The 27,494-nt window shown below is 41.2% G+C and overlaps 1 protein-coding gene across 7 annotated transcripts in view; it reads left to right on the top strand.

The window, feature by feature from the left end:
- Positions 1–27,494, top strand: part of kiaa1109 (KIAA1109 ortholog) — a 292,965-nt gene that overhangs the window by 143,871 nt on the left and 121,600 nt on the right. For all 7 annotated transcript variants that reach the window (XM_078405533.1, XM_078405525.1, XM_078405561.1 and 4 more), the window contains exons 33-38: positions 3,122–3,268; positions 7,337–7,464; positions 8,630–8,832; positions 11,262–11,459; positions 17,073–17,284; positions 22,930–23,081. In XM_078405533.1, coding sequence (XP_078261659.1) covers positions 3,122–3,268; positions 7,337–7,464; positions 8,630–8,832; positions 11,262–11,459; positions 17,073–17,284; positions 22,930–23,081 — 1,040 coding nt within the window. The remainder of the gene's footprint in view (positions 1–3,121; positions 3,269–7,336; positions 7,465–8,629; positions 8,833–11,261; positions 11,460–17,072; positions 17,285–22,929; positions 23,082–27,494) is intronic.

Here is a 27,494-nt window from a genome sequence, read left to right as displayed (position 1 = left end):
AATAGATGTTTATGTCCGTGTTATGAAGCCTCATTGAAAGGTTGAGGTTACAGTGAGTTAAGGTCACTTTTCTTACTGTGATTCCAATGGCTGGAGGCCAATTCTGTTTTCAGCTATCAATTACAGATATAAGCTGTATAATCAGATATAAGCTGTACGACCTGCTAGCTTTGCCAATATGAGTGGGTGTAATTTGGTAGTTAGTTATTGGACATTGCCTGACAGCCGCAGGTGAACGGTGAATAGATGATGTACCCAGAGGAAAAGAGCAACCTTGTGATTTGCTGTTGCGCAGGGACTTTGATTGGACTGGTTACCCACAGAGTCAATGGATCTGCTGCTAAAACCTAATGACCCTTAGTCCCTGTGGCTCCAGTGATCTTTTGGAAGTCAGCTCACCGTGCAAAAGAGCACTCAACCATGTCTCATCTGTTTTATGTTTTTGGCCCCTTTCCTCTTGGCCAGAGGAAGGAAAGGGAGTCCCCGGTATCCCACCACCCTCCACATTCCACAGATCGTTCTTCTTGCACCTGGGGGGGACTGTTTATTCACCACTTCATGCCAGTTCCCCCATGCACTTGTCTTCAAAGATCTCCAAATCCCTTTCTTCTCGCAAATGCAAAGAACAAACAGTATGATATGGTGTTACTGTTGCTTTAAGGACTGAAACTCTGCAGGTAACTACTAGTAGCTGACTCAAGTTCATTTGTTCACGAGGGTTATGAACACAGCATCCCTTATTGAAAGCCAAAATTTGTTAATGTTGTGCCATGAAACCGCATGGTAAGGAGCGCAGCAATATTTTAAGGCTCCAACAGAGATGCTAATGAATTTCTAAAGCATTGTTTGTTTGCCGTAGTTCAGATTGCCTACGAATGACAGAAAGACCTAATTATAAGATGCGTTTATAGGACCAGTGTTTGCTATAAATTTGACCATAAAGATTTATAAATTCTATAAATATATAGATTCACCTGCACCTCCTCCAACATCATCTATTGCATCCGCGCTGCTCTAGATGTCAACTTATTTACATCGGCGAAACCAAGCGCAGGCTCGGCGATCGCTTCGCTGAACACCTGCGCTCGGTCCGCATTAATCAAACTGATCTCCCGGTGGCCGAGCACTTCAACTCCCCCTCCCATTCCCAGTCTGACCTTTCTGTCATGGGCCTCCTCCAGTGCCATAGTGAGGCCCACCGGAAATTGGAGGAACAGCACCTCATATTTCGCCTGGGCAGTTTGCAGCCCAGTGGTAAGAACATCGACTTCTCCAACTTTAGATAGTTCCTCTGTCCCTCCCGTCCCTTCCTCCTTCCCCGATCTCCCTCTATCTTCCTGTCTTCACCTATATCCTTCCTTTGTCCCGCCCCCCCTGACATCAGTCTGAAGAAGGGTCTCGACCTGAAACGTCACCCATTCCTTCTCTCCCGAGATGCTGCCTGACCTGCTGAGTTACTCCAGCATTTTGTGAATAAAAACCTTTGATTTGTACCAGCATCTGCAGTTATCTTCTTATAGGATTTATAAATTTATGACTGATTTTAATTGTCCTGATTTAATAGTCCACATTTGTCTTTAACTCCATTTCCCTTCAGGATTGGTATAGTATTGTTTCTTCAAGTACAATATCATTGTTGATCAACTTACCTCTTATATAGGGTTGTACCTCCTCAACAATGGAATTCTCTCTTGTCTGACATGCTCACTGGGTATTTCAGGCTTGCGGCTTTGGGGATGTACTCAGATTGTTTAGTACATCTGGATGCACGGTAGCGCAGCGGTAGAGTTGCTGCTTTACAGCGAATGCAGCGCCGGAGACTCAGGTTCGATCCTGACTACGGGTGCTGCACTGTAAGGAGTTTGTACGTTCTCCCCGTGACCTGCGTGGGTTTTCTCCGAGATCTTCGGTTTCCTCCCACACTCCAAAGACGTACAGGTATGTAGGTTAATTGGCTGGGTAAATGTAAAAAAAATAAAAAAATTGTCCCCAGTGGGTGTAGGATAGTGTTAATGTACGGGGATCGCTGGGCGGCACGGACTTGGTGGGCCGAAAAGGCCTGTTTCCGGCTGTATATATATGATGATGATGATGAAGAAACGGTCCATTTGAGTAACAATAGGGTTAAAGTTGCCTGCGATCCAGAGGTGCACAATTGAATTAAATATGAATTAAATATAATTAAATATGCAGTGAAGAAAGCCAATGGAATGTTGGCCTTCATAACAAGAGTTGAGTATAGGAGCAAAGAGGTCCTTCTGCAGTTGTACAGGGCCCTAGTGAGACCGCACCTGGAGTATTGCGTGCAGTTTTGGTCTCCAAAGTTGAGGAAGGATATTCTTGCTATTGAGGGCGTGCAGCGTAGGTTTACTAGGTTAATTCCCAGAATGGCGGGACTGTCATATGTTGAAAGACTGGAGCGGCTAGGCTTGTATACACTCGAATTTAGAAGGATGAGAGGGGATCTTATCGAAACATATAAGAGTATTAAGGGGTTGGACACATTAGAGGCAGGAAACATGTTGGGGGAGTCCAGAACCAGGGGCCACAGTTTAAGAATAAGGGGTAGGCCATTTGGAATGGAGATGAGAAAAAACGTTTTCAGTCAGAGAGTTGTAAATCTGTGGAATTCACTGCCTCAGAAGGCAGTGGAGGCCAATTTGAATGCATTAAAGAGAGAGCTAGATAGAGCTCTTAAGGATAGCGGAGTCAGGGGGTATGGGGAGAAGGCAGGAACGATTGAGAATGATCATCCATGATCACATTGAATGGTGGTGCTGGCACGAAGAGCCGAATGGCCTACTCCTGCACCTATTGTCTATAAAGCTGTGTTCAGGGAATACAAATATATATGTTTAATAACATGCAAGTTCTTAAACAAAAATGTTACAATAATTGTGACTTTAAAAAAAAAATCCTTGGCTTCTGATTTCAATCTTTGTTTAAACTGTGACCTTCACTTGAGGGGCACCAGAATGTATGTCAGTACAGATAATAAACAGAACTTACCCGATTTTGTACCGATATTTCTCTTTGTTAGCTGCAGTGATCAGTGAGATCAATGTATTTTCTTCCATATAATTTCAAACATTGTTGTCACATAAAAGTTCTCTCTCTGCAGACAACTGCAAAACATGACGGTGGAGCCTCCAAAATAGAAAATGGCACAACTGGTATAACAAAATCAAGCCAGCTACACAAAAATCCAGCAAATAAACAGGATAATGTGAAAATAAAGGGTCTCCAAGCTAATGTTTCCATTCCAAAGGTATGCAACTTTCCTTATTTGTGGTTATCAATAGTTATAATGTATATGCGTTTTCAAACATGGTACATGTTGCAACAAAGATAATCTGTCTTTTTAGAGATATAGAATGAATAGATATCTCGTATTTAAAGACAATTATTGAATTAGATCCTTCTGGTAAATTCTGCAGAATCTGTCATTTTGCAGTGAATTCCAGCAGTTCCAATTTTCAATCTTGCTGCAATTCTGATTTATTCACATTGGACAATCGACATTTGGGCTAAATGCCAAGTTAAAGGTACTGAGTCCCTTTGTTTGACTTTAATAGTGATTTCTCCGAGGCTCTCATAGCTGCCCCCAACATCTGCACTATTGAGGTTTCTCCCCCTCATCTCAGCACTGAGGATCTCATCTCTATATTTAATACTACTTGCTCTTCCATCCTGGATTCTGTTGCTCCTCTTAAAATGAAAAGGCCTAAGCCCAAAGGTCGGCCTTGGCTCAATGACACCACCAGAGCCCTAAGAAGGGAGTGCAGAAAATCAGAACGGAGGTGGAAATGTGATAAGCTTCAAATTTCCTTCGAAATTCTGAGAAACAATCTTCTCAAATACCAGGAAGCAGTAACGTCTGCAAGAGCACAATATTTTTCCGACCTTATCTCCAAAAACTCTCATAATTCCAAGGTCCTATTTAGCACTATTACCTCTGTCATATGTCCCGCCCCCAGTGCCAGCTTAGTTGGGTCCCCTGCTAAGTGCGAAGAATTCTCTAAATTTTTCACTAGCAAAGTTGAGAACATTAGAATGAATATTTCACCTCCCACCCGTGACCTAGCTGTCTCACTGGTCTGTTCATCTAAATTGGACTGTTTCCAACCCGTCACTCTATCCTCCCTTGCAAAGCTTGTCTCCACTATGAAACCTGCCCCCTTGACGCTGTCCCCACTGCCCTTCTGAAGGATGTCATTGCAATAGCCGGTCCCAGCATCCTCTCTATTATCAACAGTTCTCTGGCCACTGGCACTGTTCCAACCTGTTTCAAGCACGTGATGGTCCAGCCCCTCCTGAAAAAACCTAACCTAGACCCCATCTTGCCTAGCAACGACAGACCCATTTCCAAACTGCCATTCCTGTCAAAAGTCCTTGAAAAGTCAATTCTAAATCAATTAATGCCTTACCTACATCAAAATACCATCCTGGAACGTTTCCAGTCAGGTTTCAGGGCCCACCACAGGACAGTCTGCCTTGTTGAAGGTATAGGGGGGGGGCACAAAAACTCTGTGGTAAAAGCCAGCTTCTTCCAGCTTCGTACCATAGCTAAAATCAAACCATTCCTCCAATTTGATGACTGAAAAAATCATTCACGCATTCATTTCGCCCCGCCTAGACGACTGCATCTCCCTATACACTGGGATCAGCCAATCATCCCTGTCCCACCTGCAATTGGTCCAAAACGCCGCAGCGAGACTCCTGACGGGTACCCGTAAAAGGGACCACATCACCCCGATTCTGGCCTCTCTCCACTGGCTCCCAGAGCGGTACAGAATCAACTTCAAGCTCCTCCTATTCACATACAAAGCACTAAACGGGCTTGCCCCCCCCCGCATATCAAAAATCCTCTAACCCACCTCTCTATCTCCAGGCCCCTCAGGTCGGCCGATTTGGGGCTACTCACTATCCCGCGGTCTAGGCTTAAGCTCAGCGGTGACCGCGCTTTTGTGGTTGCAGCTCTGAGACTGTGGAACAGCATCCCTCTCCCCATCAGAACTGCCCCCTCCATCGACTCCTTTAAGTCCAGGCTCAAAACCTATTTCTACTCCCTAGCGTTTGAGGTCCTCTGAGGGGGCGCTGTGAACTGTTTATGTATGTGCTGTTATGTTTGTGTGCCATTATATGTTCGTTTTTTAGTACCTGAACTGATGTACAGCACTTTGGTCAATGTGAGTTGTTTTTAAATGTGCTGTACAAATAAAATTGACTTGATTTGACTTACAGGGTTGCAAACATAAACAAAGTTCATTTTTGGTCATTTTAATCTTTCAAAATTTTTATTCTTTTTCTTGTTGGCCTTGTTTTTAATTTTTTTCTGTTTTTTTTCAATGGTTCTTAATTGTTTCTGAATGACAAAGACATTTAAAAAAATCGATTAAGAGTTGCTTAGAGTTTTATTAACTGACAAAGCTAGGCTTTGTCAATGCTTTCAGGGGGTCTTGTTGAGTAGAGCTGCCTTTACTGCAGCTTATGTCATTTACTGCTACTGTTTGAGAGACATCAGTCTGGCTTGTTAGGTAGTGGGCACACGGCTTGCCTGGACAAGTAAAGTTCATCTTATTTTGTTTCTTAATATTTGCCTTTTGAGGATAGGTTGTATGTAATAAATTATGTCCAATGGGATTTCTGAAGTTAAGTTGCAGTATCTAATTGGGCAACCAATGCCACCACACAGGTACTTATGAAAGCCTTGCGCAGATAGTGGAGGTTTTTGTGAAATTGATATTACGTGTAATTAATAGTGTTTCTGGATATCGAAAATAAATTTTATTTTGCTTTCTGTGATCCATGAGGACTATTATCATGGGCATGATATCTTGTACCAGTATTCAATAATTACCCGTCACTTTCCAGTATTAGAGTACTGGGCTTGAGAGCACGACTTGGATGGTTAGTATGGACTATATGGATATATAGATTTCATATTGGTTCTCTAATATTATTTATCAGCCCCAGCCGTTATAATGAAGATATGAAATGAGAGCAAGGGTGAGCAAACTAGATCTTCAAGCCTGCTTCTTCGTTTTTACTTAAGATTATCGTTGATTTGGGTATATCCTCAACACTGCATTTTAAACTACCCCTGCTAATCTTTCACCTTATTGCTTATTAGGTGTCTAGCTCCCTCTATTTTATTTTAGTTTAGTTTAGAGATACAGCTTGGAAACAGGCCCTTTGGCCCACCGAGTCCACACCGACCAGCGATCACCTATATCCTACACATTAGGGACAATTTATAGAAGTCAATTAACCTACAAATCTGCATGTCTTTGGACTATGGGAAGAAACCGAAGCATCCAGGAAAAACCCAAGCAGTCATGGGGAGAACGTACAAACTCTGTGCAAACTCCGTACAGATAGCACACATAGTCAGGATCAAACCCTGGTCTCTGGCTCTGTAAGGCACCAATATTTTAACACACTTCTTTAAATACGGAAACAATATTTTGGGGAGATGGGGGGGGGGGGATTACTATTATACATAGTAATTTAGATATGGTCTTATCATTGATCTAAATAAATTGAAGCGCTCTATTTTTGTATTCAATTTCTCTAGCAATAAATTAACTTTCCTTTTTGCTTGCGCCTTCTTTCAAGCCGTTGGAAAATGTTGCTCATGGACACTCGATTCCCTCTGTATCTCAGAACTCTGCACCATATCAACATTGAGATAATATGTATTTTAAAAAATTCTAGCCAACATGGACAATTCTACATTTCCCTGCATTATACACCATTTGTCAGATCTTTGCCCACTCACTTTCTATTTATCTCTGTAGCTTCCTTATGTCCTTTTCACAACTTATTTACGCACCATCTTTCTATCATAAGCAATTAGGAAAAAAACCAACATATTGTCTATTTCCTGGTAACCTAAAGGGTAAATACACTGTTAAAACAAATGTTGAAAATTAAAACAATACTCCATAGAGCAGCAGCTGTTTTTTTTGTTGTTTTGTTAATATAGTTATATAGTTATACTGTATAGTATTTATATTATTGAATCGGCACCCAGAGATCATGACAAGGTGGGAAATTGAATACAATATATTTTAGGCTGGCCCCAGATAAGACAGACATTAAAAAGAACATAATATACACTTGTTCAATTTCACATCACATCGGAAAAAAACTGGGTTCCCATTCTACCTGCTCTATATGTCATTATATTCTCTCATTACTTAACCAACTCTTGGTGCATGACAACAAGCAAAGTACAATTAATTCCACTAGTGTTATTCTTCACTTAAGAATGATTTAAAAAAATGCATTGGTAATTTCAAATTATGTGACTTTATTTTCTTGAAACTTTTAGGTAAATTTATGTCTTTTACAAGCAACAATGGAAGAACCTCCAACTTTAATCACAAACAAGAACATAACTCAGGTTTCTCTGGTTGCATTGTGTTTTGACAGAATTTCTACACAGATTCTGTTCAACAGGTAAATTATCAAATCTTGTTTTTCAGGAACGCTATTTCACGTCTTTAGGGTACATTATTAAGGTTAACTGCAGACGTTGGGACAAATTTCACTGATAACTGGCTGGCAGTTCTGTAAACTAAAATGCACAGTCACAGAACATGCTGGTGCTCAGAAGGCAGTGCAACATATTTCCCACCCTGCTGGACTGAACAGCAAGTCTAGAGGCCATTCCATAAAGTACTTGTACAGAGTTGATACACCATATTAGCTCCTAACTGTTGCACCAGCCATAGCTGGTACATCTAACACAACCCCATTAGAGAATTGCTGAAATTCTGGCTAATTTTGTTGGCCACAGCTATAGATTTTCTTGATCTAATTTCATCGAAGAAAGAGACTCTTTCATTTAAAAAAATATGTGCTCCTGAAAATTGGTTTGACAAATGTAAATTTGAGGATTCAAAAAGTGTAGCTTATTTGTATATTTTTTGGTTCTGCAAATATTTCTAACCAGTACTTATGTCATTTGCTATACATTAATTATCATGTCAGTATTAATGGTTTATTCTTGGAGATCATTGTTTTATATTAGAACAGATAAAATACGTGGATAGGTAATACATTTATTTTTGGGACAAGCTTCTATCCCACAGAAACTAATTACTGAATTTGAGTTTAGTTGTATGAACAACTCACGTTACTGTTCAAAGTTTGTTCATATGCGGATAGATAACTTGCCAAAATTAAGAATCAAGTGTGTTTAGTTGTCATATGTACCGACAGCTAAACATGAAATTCCTACTTAAGGAAACACAACAGGCCTGTAATACAATACTCATAGATAATAAATAATATAGATAATATATAATAAACAAAATCCATTAAGTTATGCTTGTTTCAAATTATAGTAGTTTAATAATCTTTACATTTCTAACACACAAAACATTCAACTTACTAATTAAGAAAATATCCCACAAGTTGTTAACACATAATCTCAGTGCATAAATAAATTAATGTAAATCCTGTAAAGGTATTGGGCAGCTCAGCATCAAACCTTAAACCTCATTGTTTTGCGCAGTAAATTTATGCTTGAATTGGGATTGTATGTTTGTGTGTATATATGTGACTATTTGGATGACCTTTAGTATGTCTAAATCTCCTCTTCTACTTCTGTTTCCAATAGGGGTATAGTAGAAGATGGAAGCAGCAATCCAGATGCAGGCAGAGTATCTGTTGCATTTGACAAATATGTTAATGCTAGTAAAATGCAACCACAGTCATCCGGGTCTCTTAGGTCAAATGCTGGCGCAGAGAGGGGAAAAGAATTGGCTGCCAAGCTCAATGTCCATCGGATACATGGCCAGTTAAGAGGTCTTAGCACAACAGGTGAGGGCTGTTATTTGGAATTTCTTTAAATAATGTGTTCATTTATCAGTAAATTAATCTGATAATTTTAATTGTAAAAAATGGTGATACTACTGACTGTCAGCATTTTTAAATTACTTTTGATTTTCTAAAATAAATAATAAAGCACATTTGTTGCAAGTTCTATTCTCATTACAAAAAGTGGAAAGAAATATCGAATATGTTTGCTTGAAAAGCAATCCTAAATTGCCCATACAAAAAGATTTAGTTTGTTGGCTTATCTTATCCAGAGCAGCATTTCAGTCATCAATCCTGTTAGATATTCAGTAAGGCTTACTGGAAAATTCCAGTGAGAATGTCACATGAGCAGAATCAGGCCGAGCTTTAAAGCCATGACATACTGCTCGGACCTTTGCTTGAAGTGTGACAAATTGAATCAACACCGTCCAACAAAAACCTGAAGAACCAATGGCTCCAATTGGTTTCTTATAGTATAGAAACTCATTTTGTTCCTTTAGTTTTCTGTCGTAAGGTGTCGATTTAATTTGTCGTACTTCAAACAAAAGTTCAAGTAGTAATCCATGACTTTAAAGTTCAACCCAATTGGTGCCAAGTAATCTCTAGTTGTGAAGCAAATAATAGTCCTCTCTAAATCCACTAGAAACAAAAATATATATATACAGATTGTATTTCAAATGCAAATAAATCTAATGCAGGAAAAAAAGGTATAATACTATCAAGAAAATATTTTAAAGTATGTTGCACTGATCAGATAGTGACCTGCTTGGCTGAACGTTTGCTGTTGCCTTAGCTTCCTTTTGGAAGCCCTTAAAATACTTGTGTTTGTACAAAGTATAGTCATTGTTAAACTAAGGAAAGAACTGATCTGTAGTTGAAGGTTTGATTCAGTGCAATAGTGATTTAGAATACTGGGATGAAAAAGACTGTTGATGGAACTTTCAACTTCTTTACTTAAGTGATACTACAAGTGACTATTGGGAGACTGATAAAGCTCAATAAATGCACCAATGAGAAGAGCCTTGAAAAGTGATGTAGAACTAAACTGTTGGGATATGAAGAATTGTACTTAAATCAGATTGATGTGGGTAGTCTAGAGCCCTTGAAAACAGAAGAAATGGGAGAAGCTCACATGGCCTCATGAACCTGCTTCATCATTTGTCCCCAGTCCTTTGACTGGAGTCTGTTTTAGCACCGAACTTCTACATCCTCTGTTCCCCAGGTGTCCAAAAATCTTAATTCCAACCATTAATATAATCAAAGACTGAGCATCCACAGATCTCTGAGATACAAAATTCCCAAGATTTACAATTCTCCTCAGAGGACAGTGCCCTCTTCCTTGGAATCAATATCATGCTATCATGCACTAAACATTTAGATGAGTATACTGTAAAACTAGGAACTGCATACCACAAAAAAGCATAAAGTACTGGAGTAATTCAGCGAGTCAGGCAGCAGGTCTGCAGAATATGGAGAGGTGACGTTTCAGATCGGAATCTTTCCTCTGACTACTGGAAATTAAAATAAGGACCTGAGACCTGGATAAAAAAAATCTTGGAAATAGGAATTTGATACAACATAGAATCTAACAAAGAAAGAAGGGTTGGAACTCACTCACATTAACACTTGCGAGAATTCACTACTAGGATTAAACGTTAAAAAATCCTAGCTTCTTGAAAGGGTTTAAGAAAGTAAAGGATGAAATTAGCTAATTTTTCTGAAGTGCTTGCAAATTCGATTGATGTCTGCTCTAATTTCATTAATTAATAAATGTGAAAGAGATGTACCAGGAAATTATAGGGCAGGAAATTATATAGCCTTAACCACTGTTGTGATTTTTTTGAGACCTCACTAAAAGACTGACCAACTGAACAAGAGAAAATATTGACACGATATAGCCACTGTAGATTTGTAAAGGGTGGATCATAATGAATTACACTAATGATTTTTAAGCAAGCAACTGAAGTCTAAGACAGGAGAATGTTTATTAATGTGAATTCAAGGGGACAATTGATAAGATTGCACTATTAGCTAAAATTAAGACTTGTGGAATTGATGTTGTGTTATTGAAATCATTAGGAACTTACATAGGCAATGGCAGACAAATAGTAGGAACAATTACCTTAAGGTTTAAATGTAAGGACTTGATTTGTGGTGGTTCTACAAAAGACCTGGTTGTTAAATTTACTCGTGATCCAGGAAACCATAAATTCAAATTTGAAATAGAAAGATTAGTGATTATAGTAAATAGTGTTGTCAGGGGAATGAAAATGGTGGAAAGATACAAGATAGTTTAGAGTTATGGGTATTGTGAGAATATTCATCTTGAATCAAAAAGGAATAGATCAGACATTTTTAAACGATGAAAAGATAGGAATTTTTAAATGTGCACAAATATATTGATGATTTTTATTCTATTTTTATTTTTAAAGATTTAGGAACATGTGCAATTACTGCCATCCCATTTGAGAAGTCAAAAGTTCTTTTCACTTTAGAGGAATTGGAGGATTTTAGTTTTGCGGATGATACCGAACATCTTAAAGCTTCAGAAACAACCAAACCTCCTCAATATATAGAGAAGTGGGGATGGATAATGTTTGAATGTGGTATTGAAAATTTAACTATAAAAGGTATGGTTTTTGTACAGCTCTGAACAAAAAATGTGTTATTTAGAATTTGATTCTCATTTTTGCTTGTTATACTATGCTGTAACAAATGCTTGAAATTATTTTAATCAAGGACTGAGCAAAAAGTTAATTGTTATTAGGCTGGGCTACATATCTGTAAATCATATTTTTATGAAACACTTGCACAATTTTGTTAGCATATGTTTTAAATATGTGACATAAAATGCTTTGTTTTAAACCATTTTTGGTAATATGTTACAGATTTGTTTTAGACTTGTGATCCCACATTATGTCATTTAAGTAGTCTGCCAAAGAGATTTGCTGGCAATTATACACCGATGTGCCAAAACATTATGACCACTGACAGGTGAAGTGAACAGCATTGATTATCTTGTTACAATGGCACCTGTCATAGAAACATAGAAAATAGGTGCAGGAGTAGGCCATTCGGCCCTTCGAGCCTGCACCGCCATTCAATATGATCATGGCTGATCATCCAACTCAGTATCCCGTACCTGCCTTCTCTCCATACCCCCTGATCCCTTTAGCCACAAGGGCTACATCTAACTCCCTCTTATATATAGCCAATGAACTGGCCTCAACTACCTTCTGTGGCAGAGAATTCCAAGGGGTGGGAGAAATTAGGCCGCAAGTGAACCGTCAGTTCTTGAAGTTGATGTGTTGGATGCAGGAGAAATGGGCAGGAGTAAAGACCCGAGCGACTTTGACAACGGCCAAATTGTTATGGCCAGACGACTGGGACAGAGCATGTCTGAAACGGCAAGGCTTGAGTGGTGCTCCAGGTCAGCAGTGGTGAGTACCTACTGACTGTGGTCCGAGGAGGGACAAACCACAAACCGAAGACAGGATGTTGGGCACCCAAGGCTCAGCGATGCGCGAGGGCAACAAAAGCTATCCCGTCTGGTCCGAACCGACAGAAGGTCTACTGTGGCACACGTCACAGAACATTTTAATGGTGGCCACAGGAGGAATGTGTCACAATAACAGTGCATCGCATCCTGCTGCATATGGGGTTGTGTGACTGCAGACAGAGTCCGCAGACTGAGACTGCAGACGGTCAGAATGCCCATGATGACATAATGTTTTGGCTCATCAGTGTAAGTACCAAGTATACCTACATTTAAATTGCCAGCAGGATTTGCCATTACAATATCTTTTAATTTCAGACCCAAAGCCAGCAGTACAGAGAGTTCATACCTGACATGTACTTAGTCCCATGTTTTCAGAAAATGCCAATCCACCTTCAGTGTTCATCTGTGTATTTTTCAATGTTAGGTTCGGCTTGTGCTCAGTCCTTTTTTAATAGCTGTTCATTAAGACTTTGGAATCTTAATTTTGTCCTATGTAGAATAATGCATCCTCTACAAAGCAGAGGATGTATACCATCATGAGAGAAATAGATCGGGGAAATGCACAGAGTCTCTTGCCCAGATTAAGTGAATCGAGGACCTGAGGACATAGGTTTAAGGTTAAGGAGAAAAGATTTAATAGGAATCTGAGGGGTAACTTTTTCACACAAAGGGAGGTAGGTGTGTGGAACAAGCTGCCGGAGGAGGCAGTTGAGGCTGGGACTATCCCAATGTTTAAGAAACAGTTAGACAGGTACATGGAGAGGACAGGTTTAGAGGGATATATGGGCCAAACGCAGGCAGGTGGGACTAGTTTAGCTGGGACATGTTGGGCCGAAGGGCCTGTTTCCACACTGCATCCCTCTATGACTCTATATCTTTCATTTTTGATTAAATGCTCTTCAAGTCAATTATGTTCTTGAAATGGTGGGGTTCATTTATTAACCTTATGGTTCTATTAATAATTAAAATACTCCAAAGAGGTAATACTTAAATCATATGGTTGGGGGGCTGAGAACAGAATTTCAAATTTTATGAACCACAGCTGTCCATGCAAAATGCCATTTTTCCTTCTGCCCTAAACATGACAATTCAGGTTTTTCTGTTTTACGGTAATACTAAGTAAAAATACAATACAATACAAGAAAGATTTTATGTAATTCTAACACTGTTTAATTATAAATTATATTTTATAATTATAAATGATAAACATTTGATTTTCTATCATTTTATTCCATTATTCAACAGCAAACATGCTGAAAAAGATGATACTCAGGTTATTGTTTCAGTGTGCTTCATTAGTTGGATATTCTTCGTGCCTTTCAACATGAAAAGGAGACATTCAGAATCTTACTGGATGATGGACCAGAAATCAGATTAGCCAATGAACTTTAATGAGTGATAAAGATACGGGGAGAATTGTTTCAGGGCCGGAGAGAAATCAATATGGTGAAAAAACAATGGAAGGAACAGCGAAAGATAAGAAATAAAAAGGTTAAGGATGAAGAAGTCTAATTCGAAACAAAAATCTCTTTTTAAAAAAGATACAGCTTATTATCTATACAAAATAGACTCGTGATTTAAATTATTCCCTTTCTAGGCCTTCATAGTTGATTGCCTTTTTTCATCTTTTTAATCAAGAAATTTGTGCATTCCCATTGTTCAATTTCAGAGCAAAATGTTCAGTGATGAGTATAATTGTTTTCAATGTGCCAGTGCAAAAAAACTACATGGAAGACCGGAGACTCATGATGAGCTATGATTTCTTTGTGTGGTTAATAGCAGAGTGACTTAAATTATCCCATTACTTCTGGCTATTTGCAATTCTGGGTTCAATTTTTTACATACCACATGTCATTGGATAGTTGGATAATATTGAATACAAATACATGTTAATTAATATTTCCCCAGAGATTTTCCTTCTACAGGACTTTCATCCTTCAATGAACCTACAAGGCAGTATCTTTAATGAAGATATATTTTTAATTCACCATTTTACTCCAGCATTTTGTGAAATGTCCTCATTCTTCAGGAAACGGGGCTTCCCCTCTTCCATTATAGACGAGGCTCTCACTAGGGCCTCTTCTACATCCCGCAGCTCCGCTCTTGCTTCCCCCTCCCCCCATTCATAACAAGGACAGAATCCCCCTTGTTCTCACCTTCCACCCCATCAGCCAGCGTATCCAACAAATCATCCTCCAACATTTCCGTCACATATTTCGCTTGGGTAGTTTACACCCCAGCGGTATAAACATTGACTCCTCTAACTTCAGATAGTCCCTGCTGTCTCTATCCCTTCCCCTTCCCAGTTCTCTCACCAGTCTTCCTGTCTCCGACTACATAATATCTTTGTCCCTCCCCTCTCCTGTCCCGCCCCCTCCCCCTCTGAAGAAAGGTCTCGACCCGAAACGTCACCCATTCCTTATTATCTGAATGGTGTCAGATTAGCAAAAGGGGAGGTGCATCAAGACCTGGGTGTGCTTGTACATCAGTCACTGAAAGTAAGCATGCAGGTACAGCAGGCAGTGAAGAAAGCTAATGGCATGTTGGCCTTCATTGTGAGGGGATTTGAGTTTAGGAGCAAGGAGATCCTACTGCAGTTGTTCCGGGCCCTGGTGAGACTGCAGCTGGGGTATTGTGTGCAATTTCGTTCTCCTAATTTGAGGGAGGACATTATTGCTATTGAGTACAGTGTAGGTTCACAAGGTTAATTCCTGGGATGGCAGGACTGACATATGATGAAAGAATGGGTCGACTGGGCTTGTATTCACAGGAGTTTAGGATGAGAGGGGATCTTATAGAAATATAAAATTCTTAAAGGATAGGACAGGCGAGATGCAGGAAAAATGTTCCCAATGTTGGGGGAGTCCAGAACCAGGGGTCACAGTTTAAGAATAAGGGGTAGGACTGAGGACCATTTAGGACTGAGACGAAAATTTTCTTTACCCTGAGAGTTGTGGAATTCTCTGCCACAGAAGGCAGTGGAGGCCAATTCACTGAATGTTTTCAAGAGAGAGTTGGATGTAGCTCCTAGGGCTAAAGGAATTGAGGGATATGGGGAAAAAGCAGGAACTGGGTACAGATTTTAGATGATCAGCCATGATCATATTGAATGGTGGTGCTAGCTCAATGGGCTGAATGGCCAACTCCTGCACGTATTTTTCTGTTTCTATGTACATGCTGTAGATACTTTGCACGCTGTAATATTGCACAAACATACTTTTATCAAATGGTTTTGCAAGTGTGATGACACTACCTTTGACCACTCGGTTACAGTGGCTGAAGTCTGTCCTTTCCCACAGTTTCACCCTATGTGTTTTTATCCACAGTGCTCTTGAAATGGTTGGTAGCAGCTTCAGGTTTATTGTTTAAATAAACGATTACCTTAGCTAACATTCTTATTTCCTCCAGCATATAAACAGTATAATCTGCCGATCCTTTCTGGTTTCCAGTTAATGCAAACAGTGACTATGTGGTGGTTAACAATATTTGCAGGGAACTCGCTTTCTGTGGACTTCTCTGTATAAGGGCCTGTGCAGCAAAATAATATCTAACTCCTACACCCAGATATGATCATCATGGAGTGGCAGAAGATTTGGAACAAAATGTTTTTGTTCCCGAGTATCAATATCCACATAATCCTTCCATTGACAGTGGAGAATGATGATGATTCTAAATAAATTTTATTTTTAAATTTTAGTGCAGCAATAGAACTGCGTAGTGTTGGACAATACATTCAAGAAAGAAATGGGGGCCATGTTAACATTAAATTGTTGGGAAACAAACCAAGTGGAAGGCAATTGTAGAATAAGAAACTAGATAGAGGGATACAAATAATCAAGATGTCACAAAATTACCTAATCAGTTAAAATATGTCTGGTTGACCAGGGTAGAGTACTTGTGATTTTACGGAGAAGGTAAAAGCAGTTTGTACATGGATAATGTATTGTGAAGTTGGACCCTAAAGAGGTAAAATCCCCAGAGGAGATTATATCAGTAATAATCTGAGAAAAGGTAGCTGGATATTCAGCTCTTCGTCTAGAGGGAGGCATGATGTACCAGAGTGTTGCCATTTAAACTCCACTAGGTAAAACTCTTGTTTATTATGTTTACTTTGTTTACTATGTCAGCAACTTTAATAACAACATTTAGGTTGTTTCTTAATGAATGGATTGGGATGGTGAGAATGAGAGGAGAGTAGAGTAGAAAAACTGAAGTGTTGTGAATTTTCAATGAAAAATGATGAGGCCAGAGAGATTCAACTGTGGATATGACATTATGAAAAGGCAGAAAAGAATGAATGGCACAAAATGCTGGAGTAACTGAGTGGTTCAGGCAGCATCTCTGGAGAAAAAGAATAGGTAAAGTTTTGAGTTGAGACCCTTCATCAGACAAGGGAGGGGGAACATAGAGGTATGGGAAGGTACAGAACCTATTCATTTTCTCCAGCGATGCTGCTTGACCCGCTGAGTTACTCCAGCATTTTGTGTCTATCTTCGGTGTAAACCACCGTGCAGTCCCTTGTTACACAAAGAGTGAATGGCGTTAGGTGAGATCTCCCAGGCAAAGAAACTTAAGTGGAGATGAAAGTGAAGGAAGTGCTCAGTGTTGTATCAAGTTGAAAATAGGAATAAAAAGGAAAAGCTACTTGATTGTGACAGTAAACGTGATTTAAATGAGTTCTGCAATTGGTTTCTGCATATGTTTGAGGTGATGCCAACTACTGTTACTATATTTGGATTCTTAGGAGGAAGACAGTCAGGAGCTGTTCTGTACAATGTTTTGGGAGTTCTTGGAAAATCGAATACAGCGGAAAGAAGCGGGATGCAAAAATCAGGTGACAGCACTGGTTCTCCAACTGGCAGTGGCTATAGCACTGATGTGTCAGAAGATAACCTCCCTCGGGATGATAAAAGTCCAACTTCAGAAAACAATGGGAATTCACCATCTGACGATCAGGTAAAAAGTTAATTATACTGGATAAGTGCATGGTAAATACTATTTAAATGCCTGTCATTTCATTAAAGATCAGATCATATTTCTGAGATTAGTACAGAACTTCCAGCAATAAGCGAGTTCGGTATCTCGACCGCGCATGCGCAGGTCATAGGTCACTTGTGCTAAACATTCTCACCGGCTGAGCTGCTGCGTGTATAGACCTGCGTTTCATCCAAATTTTCCAGTTTTCCTGATCTGATAAGGGGATTCAAGGTAAAAGAGCCATTAGGAGGTAGTGATCACAATATGATAGGTTTTACTCTACAAATTGAGAGGGAGAAGGGAAAATCGGAAGTGTCAGTATTACAGTATAGCAAAGGGGATTACAGAGGCATGAGGCATGAGCTGGCCAGATGTGACTGGAAGGAGGCACTAGCAGGGAAGACGGTGGAACAGCAATGGCAGGTATTCCTGGGAATAATGCAGAAGTTGCAGGATCAATTTATCCCAAAGAGGAGGAAAGATTCTAAGGGGAGTAAGAGGCACCCGTGGCTGACAAGGGAAGTCAAGGACAGCATAAAAATAAAAGAGAACAAGTACAACATAGCAAAGAAGAGTGGGAAGCCAGAGGATTGGGACTCTTTTAAAGAGCAACAGAAGATAACTAAAAAGGCAATACGGGGAGAAAAGATGAGGTACGAGGGTAAGCTAACCAATAATGTAAAGGACGATAGTAAAAGCTCTTTTAGGTATGTGAAGAGGAAAAAATAGTCAAGGCAAATGTGGGTCCCTTGAAGACAGAAGCAGGGTAATTTATTATGGGGAACAAGGAAATGGCAGACGAGTTGAACCGGTACTTTGGATCTGTCTTCACTAAGGAAGATACAAACAATCTCTCAGATGTTAAACTAATTTGGCAGGGGGTTGGGATACAACATGGAGCTAGTATAGGGAGTGAGGAGAAGGAAAATATAGAGGAAAAAAATGGTCAGATTGGGAGGCAGAACAAGAATGCCCCAGCACAATGGGGTAGGGCAAGTCTGAACGGCATTTATTTTAATGCAAGGAGTATTGGAAGCAAGGGGGATGAATTGAAGGTGTTACTGAACACATGGGAGTACGACATTGTTGCCATTACGGAAACATGGTTGAAGGAAGGGCAGGACTGGCAGCTCAATATTCCAGGATATAGAATCTTCAGGAGAGACAGAGAGCAGGGAAAAAGGGGAGGGGGTGTTGCAGCATTAATCAAAGAATCTATTTCTGCTGTAAGAAAGGATGACATATTAGCGGGTTCCTCAAATGAGGCTATTTGGGTGGAATTGAGAAATAGAAAAGGGGCATGCACCTTACTGGGTGTACACTACAGACCCCCAAACAGTCAGAGGGAAATAGAAGAACATATTTGTAGGCAAATCTCGGGGGTGTGTGAAAACAACAGGGTAGTAATAGTAGGGGATTTCAACTTCCCGAATATTGATTGGGATAGCCAAAGTGTCAAGGGCCCTGAGGGTGCAGAGTTCCTAAGGGTCATCCAGGAGGGCTTTTTGAGCCAATATGTTGAAAGTCCAACAAGGGAGGAGGCGGTATTGGACTTAATCTTGGGAAATGAGGCCGGACAGGTGGCTGAAGTGTCAGTGGCAGAGCATTTTGGTGACAGTGATCACAATTCAGTGATATTTAAGGTGGTAATGGAAAAGGATAAAGAGGGACCAGAGGAAAGGGGAAAATTTCGCCGATTTTAATCTGATAAGGCAGAAGTTGGCCTTGGTGGAGTGGGATCAGCTTCTCGTGGGGAGGACCGCATCAGAACAGTGGGAGTCATTCAAAGGAATCATTGAAAAAGTACAGAGGAAGCATGTTCCCCTAAAGTTCAAGGGTGGGACAAACAAGTCCAAAGAACCTTGGATGTCGAACGATATAGTAGGATTGATTCGAAAAATAAGGGGGGCTTTTGGAAGGCATAAAGAACTTAAGGCACAGACATCATTAGAGGAATACAGAAGGTGTAGGGCGGTTCTTAAAAAAGAAATTAGGAGAGCAAAAAGGGGCCATGAGATAGCACTAGCGGGCAAAATAAAAGAAAATCCCAAAGTGTTCTATAAGTATATCAAGGGTAAGAGGATAACGAGGGAAAGAGTGGGGCCCATCAGGGACCATAGTGGAAAGCTGTGTGTGGAGCCAGAGGATGTAGGAGATGTTTTAAATGATTTTTTTGCATCTGTTTTTACGAGGGAGGAGGGCGATGCGGACTTAGAAATGGAGCAGGAGGGTTGTGATGTTCTTGAGCATATTGCTATTGACAGGGAGGCGGTGCTGGAGGCTCTGGCAGGCTTAAAAGTGGATAAGTCTCCGGGCCCTGACGAGATGTATCCCAGGATGCTGAGAGAGGCAAGGGAGGAGATTGCGGGGGCTCTAGCACAAATTTTCAGAGCCTCTCTTGCAACAGGGGATGTACCGGAGGACTGGAGGATAGCTAATGTGGTGCCATTATTTAAAAAGGGCAGTAGGGATAAACCTGGGAACTACAGGCCGGTGAGTCTGACATCGGTGGTGGGGAAGCTGCTAGAAAAGATTCTGAGGGACAGAATCAGTCTTCACTTGGAGGATCGAGGGTTAATTAAGGATAGTCAACATGGCTTTGTTAAGGGAAGATCGTGTCTGACTAACTTGATTGAATTTTTTGAAGGGGTGACCAAGGAGGTAGATGGGGGTAGTGCAGTGGATGTGGTATACACGGATTTCAGTAAGGCTTTTGACAAGGTCCCACACAGGAGACTAGTCAAGAAGGTAAGAGCCCATGGGATCCAGGGCACCTTGGCAAAATGGATTAAAAACTGGCTTAGTGACAGAAGGCAGAGGGTGATGGTAGAATGGTGCTTCTGTGACTGGAGGCCGGTGTCCAGTGGGGTGCCGCAGGGATCGGTGTTGGGTCCCTTACTGTTTGTAATCTACATAAATTATCTGGATGTCAACGTACAGGGCATGATCAGCAAGTTTGCAGATGACACAAAGGTAGGGGGGGTGGTGAATAGCGAAGAAGGGATCTGCAAGCTGCAGGAAGATATAGATGAGATGGTCAGATGGGCGGAGCAGTGGCAGATGGAATTTAATCCTGAAAAGTGTGAGGTGATGCACTTTGGCAGAAATAACTTGGAGAGGGAGTACACCATGAATGGAAGGACCCTAGGGAAGACGGGTACAGAGGGACCTTGGAGTACAGGTACACAAGTCCTTGAAGGCAGCAGGACAGGTGGATAGGGTGGTTAAAAAGGCATATGGGTTACTGGCCTTCATTAGCCGGGGCATCGAATATAAAAGTAGGGGGGTAATGATGGAATTATACAGAACATGGTGAGGCCACAGCTGGAATATTGTGTACAGTTCTGGTCACCACATTGTAGAAAGGATGTGATAGCTTTGGAGAGAGTGCAGAGGAGATTCACCAGGATGCTGCCAGGGATGAAGGGCCTCGGCTATGAGGAGAGACTGGGCAGACTGGGGTTGTTTTCCCTGGAGCAGAGAAGGCTGAGAGGGGACATGATCGAGGTGTACAAGATCATGAGGGGCATGGATAAGGTAGATGGCGGGGAACTTCTTCCACTGGTGGAAGGTTCAACAACGAGGGGACATAGATACAGGGTAAGGGGAGGGAGGTTTCGGGGGGATGTGAGAAATAACTTTTTCACCCAGAGGGTGGTTGGAGTCTGGAACTCACTGCCTGGGGTGGTGGTGGAGGCGGGAACACTCACAACGTTTAAGAGGCATTTGGATGGGCACTTGAAATGCTACAACATTCAGGGCTACGGTCCAAACGCGGGAAAATGGGATTAAAATTAGACTGTGTTTGGTAACGGGCGGTGCGGACACGATGGGCCGAAGGGCCTCTTTCTGTGCTGTAGGACTCTATGACTATGACTCTATGTTCTAGTAGCCAGAGATCATAGGGTGACGGAGGAACTGAAGGAAATCCACATTAGGCAGGAAATGGGTGTTGGGTAGACTGATGGGGCTGAAGGCTGATAAATCCCCAGGGCCTGATGATCTGCATCCCAGGGTACTTAAGGAGGTGGCTCTAGAAATTGTGGACGCATTGGTAATCATTTTCCAATGTTCTATAGATCTTATCAAAACATATAAGATTATTAAGGGGTCGGACACGTTAGAGGCAGGAAACATGTTCCCAATGTTGGGGGAGTCCAGAACCAGGGGCCACAGTTTAAGAATAAGGGGTAGGCCATTTAGAACGGAGATGAGGAAAAACGTTTTCAGTCAGAGAGTTGTGAATCTGTGGAATTCTCTGCCACGGAAGGCAGAGGCCAATTCACTGGATAAAACGTACAAAATCATCGTAGTTTTGTACAAATTAACCAGAGATACCTAATTAATAGTTTTGAAAGCAGTGTTTTCTTACCTCGAAGAAGCAAAACTGGAAAATCCGGATGAAACGCAGGTCTGTATACACGCAGCAGCTCAGTCGGCGAGAATGTTTAGCACAAGTGACCTATGACCTGCGCATGCACGGTGGGGATACCGAACTTGCTTATTCATGGTGTATCCAGCCCAACCCCAGCATACAAACACCCGAACTACAGACTCTCCCACTTATGAACAAGCTTCCATAAATGATTCAATTCAAAAGTCTGATGTATTTTCGTTCCTAAGAACAACAGGATTAGTTTTCCCTCTTTCTCCAGTTTTCGTAATTGTTTGTTGTTATCAGTCTTGCTTGCATTTGATGCCATTCATTACATTATTGAGGAGGCATGGTTATCATATTGAGTGAATTTTGTATATTTTTGACTTACGGACAAAATTGATTTATGGCTGGCTGTAAAAATGGAGAAACAAGGAACTGCAGGTGCTAGTTTACTAAAAAGGCACAAAGTGCTGAAGTAACTCAGTGGGTCAGGCAGCATCTCTGGAGGATATGGATAGGTGACATTTCAGGTGGGGACCCTTCCACGGATGGATTCTGGGGGTTTCAGGGGTGGGGGGGTAATAAGAAATTTGAGGGGCAGGACAGATGTGATAACAAGGAACTGGTTGAAACCAAAGAAAGACACAAAATGCAGGAGTAACAGCGGGTCTGGCCGTATTTCTGGTGAAAATGGATAGGTGACTTTTTGGGTCGGGACCTTCTTCAGTCTGATTGCAGGGGGAAGTGGGAAAATAAACTGGGAGAGAAGAGGTGGCTGGTTAAATCATGGCCAGCAAGAGATGACCTCTGGCGAGGGGGTTCCCTGATAGGCAGGTTCTTGGATGGAGGCAGGTGTGAGCCAAAAGAAATATATAGTTGCAAACTCTAAAGCTTGCTGAAGGAATTTTGGTGGAGGGGGTGGCGGGAGGGGGAAGAAACTAGTGTAAGGTCAGCCAGGGTTCTGAGGGAGGGGGGGGGGGGTGATGGGGGAGAAAATGGAGGGGAAGATGGAGGGGAAGGGAGGTGTTTGTAGAAGTTCCTTAAAATTGGTGAATTCCATGTTCATACCTTTGGGTTGGAAGCTGTTCAGCAAATTGAAAATAACTTGTGATTCTATTACCTTTCACGGGACAACCGGAATCAAGAAATCTGTGCTTTAAAGGTAACCAATGCTGCAGCAAAGATGGGCAGGTAAGCTGAGAATTTAGCATTCTGATTTTTGTTTTATTGCTAATGTTTTGCTTAGGATGAGGGGGTTGAATCTGATGACCTTAAGAAAGACCTACCACTGATGCCACCACCCCCAGATTCCAGCAGCATGAAACTTACCATTAGCGAAATTTGGTTCAGCTTTGCTGCCCCAACCAATTTGCATTCACGATTTCAGATTTACTCCAGGTAAGTGTTCCTTCAATGTAAGTAAGATGGGTCTCTCAGTTTTTTAATGAATAAAGCAGATCTTTTTGTCAATCTTTCTTTAAGGATGCTCCTAAAACTGAAATATCCTTGATCGGACTTCACTGGCTTAACCTTATACTAAACGTGATTCCCTTTTCATGTATCTATACACTTTAATGGCTTGATTATAATCATGTGTTGTCTTTCTGCTGACTGGATAGCACGCAGCAAAAGCTTTTCACTGCACCTCGTTACACGTGACAATAAACTAAACTGAACCATTTGCTTTTGTATAACTTACTGTCAAATATTACCTGAAGATTTGTGGTCAGCAACAAACCGTGTAAGTTTGCTGCTAATGTTTTACATTTTCGTTTATGATTATCACGTGTACAAAGTATTGTCAAGATACATTAAAGCTTTGTTTTTGTATTGTAATTAATTTATTAGCCAAGAATGTAAAAACAGGGAATTTGATTTGCCATACATCATACCAAAAAAGCAACAAGACACACAACTACATAAAAGTTAACATAAACATCCACCACAGCAGCTCCCCCACATTCCTCACTGTGATGGAAGGCAATAAAGTCATCTTCTTTCCTTCATATTCTCCCGCGGACGGGGCAGTCGAAGCTCCCGCAGCTGGCGATCGAAGATCCCGCGTCGGGGCGATCGAAGCTCCCGGGATTGGGGCGGTTGAAGCTTCTGCAGCTTGGAGCTCCCGGAGTCGGTCCCTAACCTAGGGACCACGAGTTCCATGATGTTAAGTCCGCAGGCTCCCTTGGTTGGAGCTCCCGCAAGTTGATCGCAAGTTGACAAAGGGATCGCAAGCTCCATGATGTTAAGTCCGCAGGCTCCCACAGTTGGAGCTCCCGAAGTCGATCCCCAGCAAAAGGCCACCAGTACCTCGATGTTAGGCTGCAGTGCAGACGGAGATACGATACAGAAAAAGTCACATCTCCGAAGAAAAAGATTACAAAAGCACAATTTCCCCCCCCCCCCACATAATACAAAACTGAAGATGCACTAAAACATACATTTAACAACAAACTAAAAACACCAAAAGAAGAGAAAGGACGAGACAGACTGTTGACAAGGCTGCCATCGTACGGCGCCACCCGGTGGATGCTATCGAAACAGATCAGAAAGACCATACATAAATACAATCAAATCAAACTTGAGTACAATAGATAGGGCAAAGGGGAAGATACAGATTGCAGAAGACCAAACATCATACATATACATTGTTGTTTCAAGTAGGACCTTGTGGTCCAAAATATATCTTACCCCCAAGCTGCAAAATACCTTTACCACCATGTAAACAGTTCCTACTCATCTTTGTTGGCACTGTCAAAGATGATGCTTCTCTGGCCTGGCTTGGCTGAAGCTGTCAAAAACAATCTTTCACCGTATCCCGCCATCTCAAACCTTTATCCTCTGCTTGGCTGGAGTTCTCAAGATGTCTTGACGAAAAAACAACTTCTGGAGGACAGATGACATTACAGCTCAGGACCCTTCTTCAGACTGGTGAAGAAGGGAGGAGATATTTGGTAGAAATTACATGAGGGGAAGGGGTGGGCAAGAACTGGCAAGTGATAGATACAGTCAGGTGAAGAGGGTTTGATTGCCAAATGAACCAAGTAGGGGAGAGAAGAGTGGAGATGGTAACCAAAGTGGACAAACTTAAAGGGTTCAAATGTTGGAATCCACGTATCACCCATCCCACTCCTCCGGGTCTCCCATTTTCCACTGTTTCCTCAACCCCCCCCAACCCGCCAGTTTCCTTCTACCCATCATCCCTCCCTCTGGTTCCACATTTTACTCCCCACTTTTATTCTTATCAGATTCCATTATTTGCATCTTTTCGTCTTTTCCACATCATCTCCAGCTTTGGTTACCATCTCCACTCTTTTCTTCCCCCACCTGACTCATCTGCCAATCTACCCCTTCTTACCTGAATCCACCTACCACATGTGTAGGAAAAAAACCTGCAGATGTTGGTATAAATCGAACGTAGACACAAAATGCTGGAGTAATTCAGCGGGTCAGGCAACATCCCAGGAGAGAAGGAATGGGTAACGTTTCGGGTCAAGACCCTTCTTCAGACTGACTGAAGAAGGGTCTCAACCCGAAACCTCACCTATTCCTTCTCTCCCGAGATGCTGCCTGACCCGCTGAGTTACTCCAGCATTTTGTGTCTACCTTTCATCTACCTCTTTCCCAAACCTTCCCCACATCTTTTTGCCAGCGAACTTCCCAACACCCCATCAGTCTGTCGGAGGGTCCAGATCCACAAGTTCATCTTTCTTTTTTCTCTCTACAGATGCCGCCTGACCCTTTGAGTTCCCGCAGCAGTTAGTTTTTTGCAGTCACTTTTGTCCCCAAAGAGGACATCTTCCTGGCTTAGATTAAGTTGTCAAGTTGTCCAAGACTGAATAATACATGTTCAACTTTCAATCTTTCAAAAATTATTAAAGACCAATAACCAATAAATAAAAAAACTGTCTGATACAGTGTGTTATGGATTCCCACTATTAACAGTTTGAGAAATACCAGTTCTATATATTTTGGACTTATTCACTGGTCTGAGAAGGACCACTGAGGATTGGAAAGTCAGGAAAAAGTCATTGGCAGCAATTTCAAGATTTCTGTATTCATTTGAAATCCTGCTCTTCGGACAGTATTGTGGGGTATATTCCCACAAAAACCATGTTACCTAGATTCAACTGTATAGTGTGAATTTAAAAGCTACTGCACAAGAACATCTATCACACCTTCTCATCGAAAGGTCAAACAAATGCTACATAAGTTTTGAACGTTGATAAGTTACTACTAGGGTTATATTGACACTTTTCAATTCCCTTGTACAAGCTTCCAAAATATATTGAACGTGCTGAAAATAAATTCACTGAAGTTCTTTCGAAAGATTGAGGTTTGCAGTATGTTTTGCTGTAGACTGAGTTTCCAATCTGAAAGAACCTACTTTTTCCAAAATAATTTCTGGATGTACTTTCGTATCATTTGCAAAGTTTCAAATGCTGCCTCTCGTATCCAGGTAATTAAATACAAATCCAATAAATGTGAATGATAAAGTATGGATTCTGTCCATCTAGAAGTACAATGGACAAGATCACTGCAGTAATTCCAAGAAAGATGCAGTGATTTACACTATCCAGGATACACCCCCAACCCCAATTGAGTTTTTTGAGCAGGTGATGAAGTTGAGTGATATGGACAGTTGATGTAGTCTACATGGGCATTAGTTAGGCATTTAATAACGTCACTCATGGTAGGCTGATCCACAAGGTTAAAATGCATGGGATCCACAGTAATTTGATAGTTTGGATTCAGAACTGGCTTACCCACAGGTGATAGAGGATAGTGATGGAAGGGCGGTATTCTGGCTGGAGGTCTGTGACCAGTGGTGTTCCACTGGGACCTGTGCTGTGACCTCTGTTGTTTCTGATCTACATGACTTTGGCAGAAATATAGATGAGTTGGTAAGTAAGTTTGCAGATAATACTAAAATTGATTTAATTTCAGAAAGAGAAGAAGGCTGCCAAAGGTTACGGCAAGGGATAGATCAGTTAGATATACCACCAAAGAAATGGTAGATGGAGTTTAATCTGGATAGGTGTGAGATGTGCACGTGGGAAGGTCAGCATTGATATATAGAGGGATGTTGTCCAAGTTATCGCTCCCAGAATTCAGCAACACAAGTTGATAAAGTGGTAAAGACCATGCTTGCTTTCATCAGTCAGGGCATTGAGAATTAGAGTCAGGAATTCATTTTGCAGCTTTATAAAACTTTGGTTAGGCCGCATTTAGAGTATTGAACGCAGTTCTGGTCACCCCATTACTGTCATGATGAAGAGGGTTTCAAGAGAATGCAGAGGATGCTGCCTGGATTAGCCCAAAGGAGAGGTTGAATGAATTTGGATTGTTTTCTGTGAAGCATCAGAGGCCTAGGTGAGAAATTACAGAAGTGTTTGAAATTATGAGAGGGATAGGTAGGGTAGATAGTCTTTTCCCTGGGATAGAAACGTCAGATACTAGAGGGCATAGCTATAAAGTCAGTGGGGAAATATTTAAAGGAGATGTGTGAGGGTAGTTGTTTTTACACAGAATGGTAGATGCCTGGAACAGGTGGAAGCGGATATTAAATGGTCATCAAAATTTACAGCAGTATCTTGATCAGCTGGGCAAATGGGCTGAGGAATTGTTAATGTAGTTTAATGCACATAAGTGTGAGGTTTTACTTTTTGGGAAGTAAGCCAAAGCAGTGCCTTCACAGTGAATAGAGAGACTGTATGTAGCAGGAAGACATGTGAAAGGTGGCTGGGCTCTGGAGAAAGGAAAGGAATTTCTGAATAATTTATGTTTGTGTTGCCCTTTGTCTTGTTATTGATT

This window comes from Rhinoraja longicauda, chromosome 1 (assembly GCF_053455715.1).
Source record: "Rhinoraja longicauda isolate Sanriku21f chromosome 1, sRhiLon1.1, whole genome shotgun sequence".
In the NCBI taxonomy this organism is placed as follows: Eukaryota; Metazoa; Chordata; class Chondrichthyes; order Rajiformes; family Arhynchobatidae; genus Rhinoraja; species Rhinoraja longicauda.
This window is presented reverse-complemented; position numbering and strand designations above follow the sequence as displayed.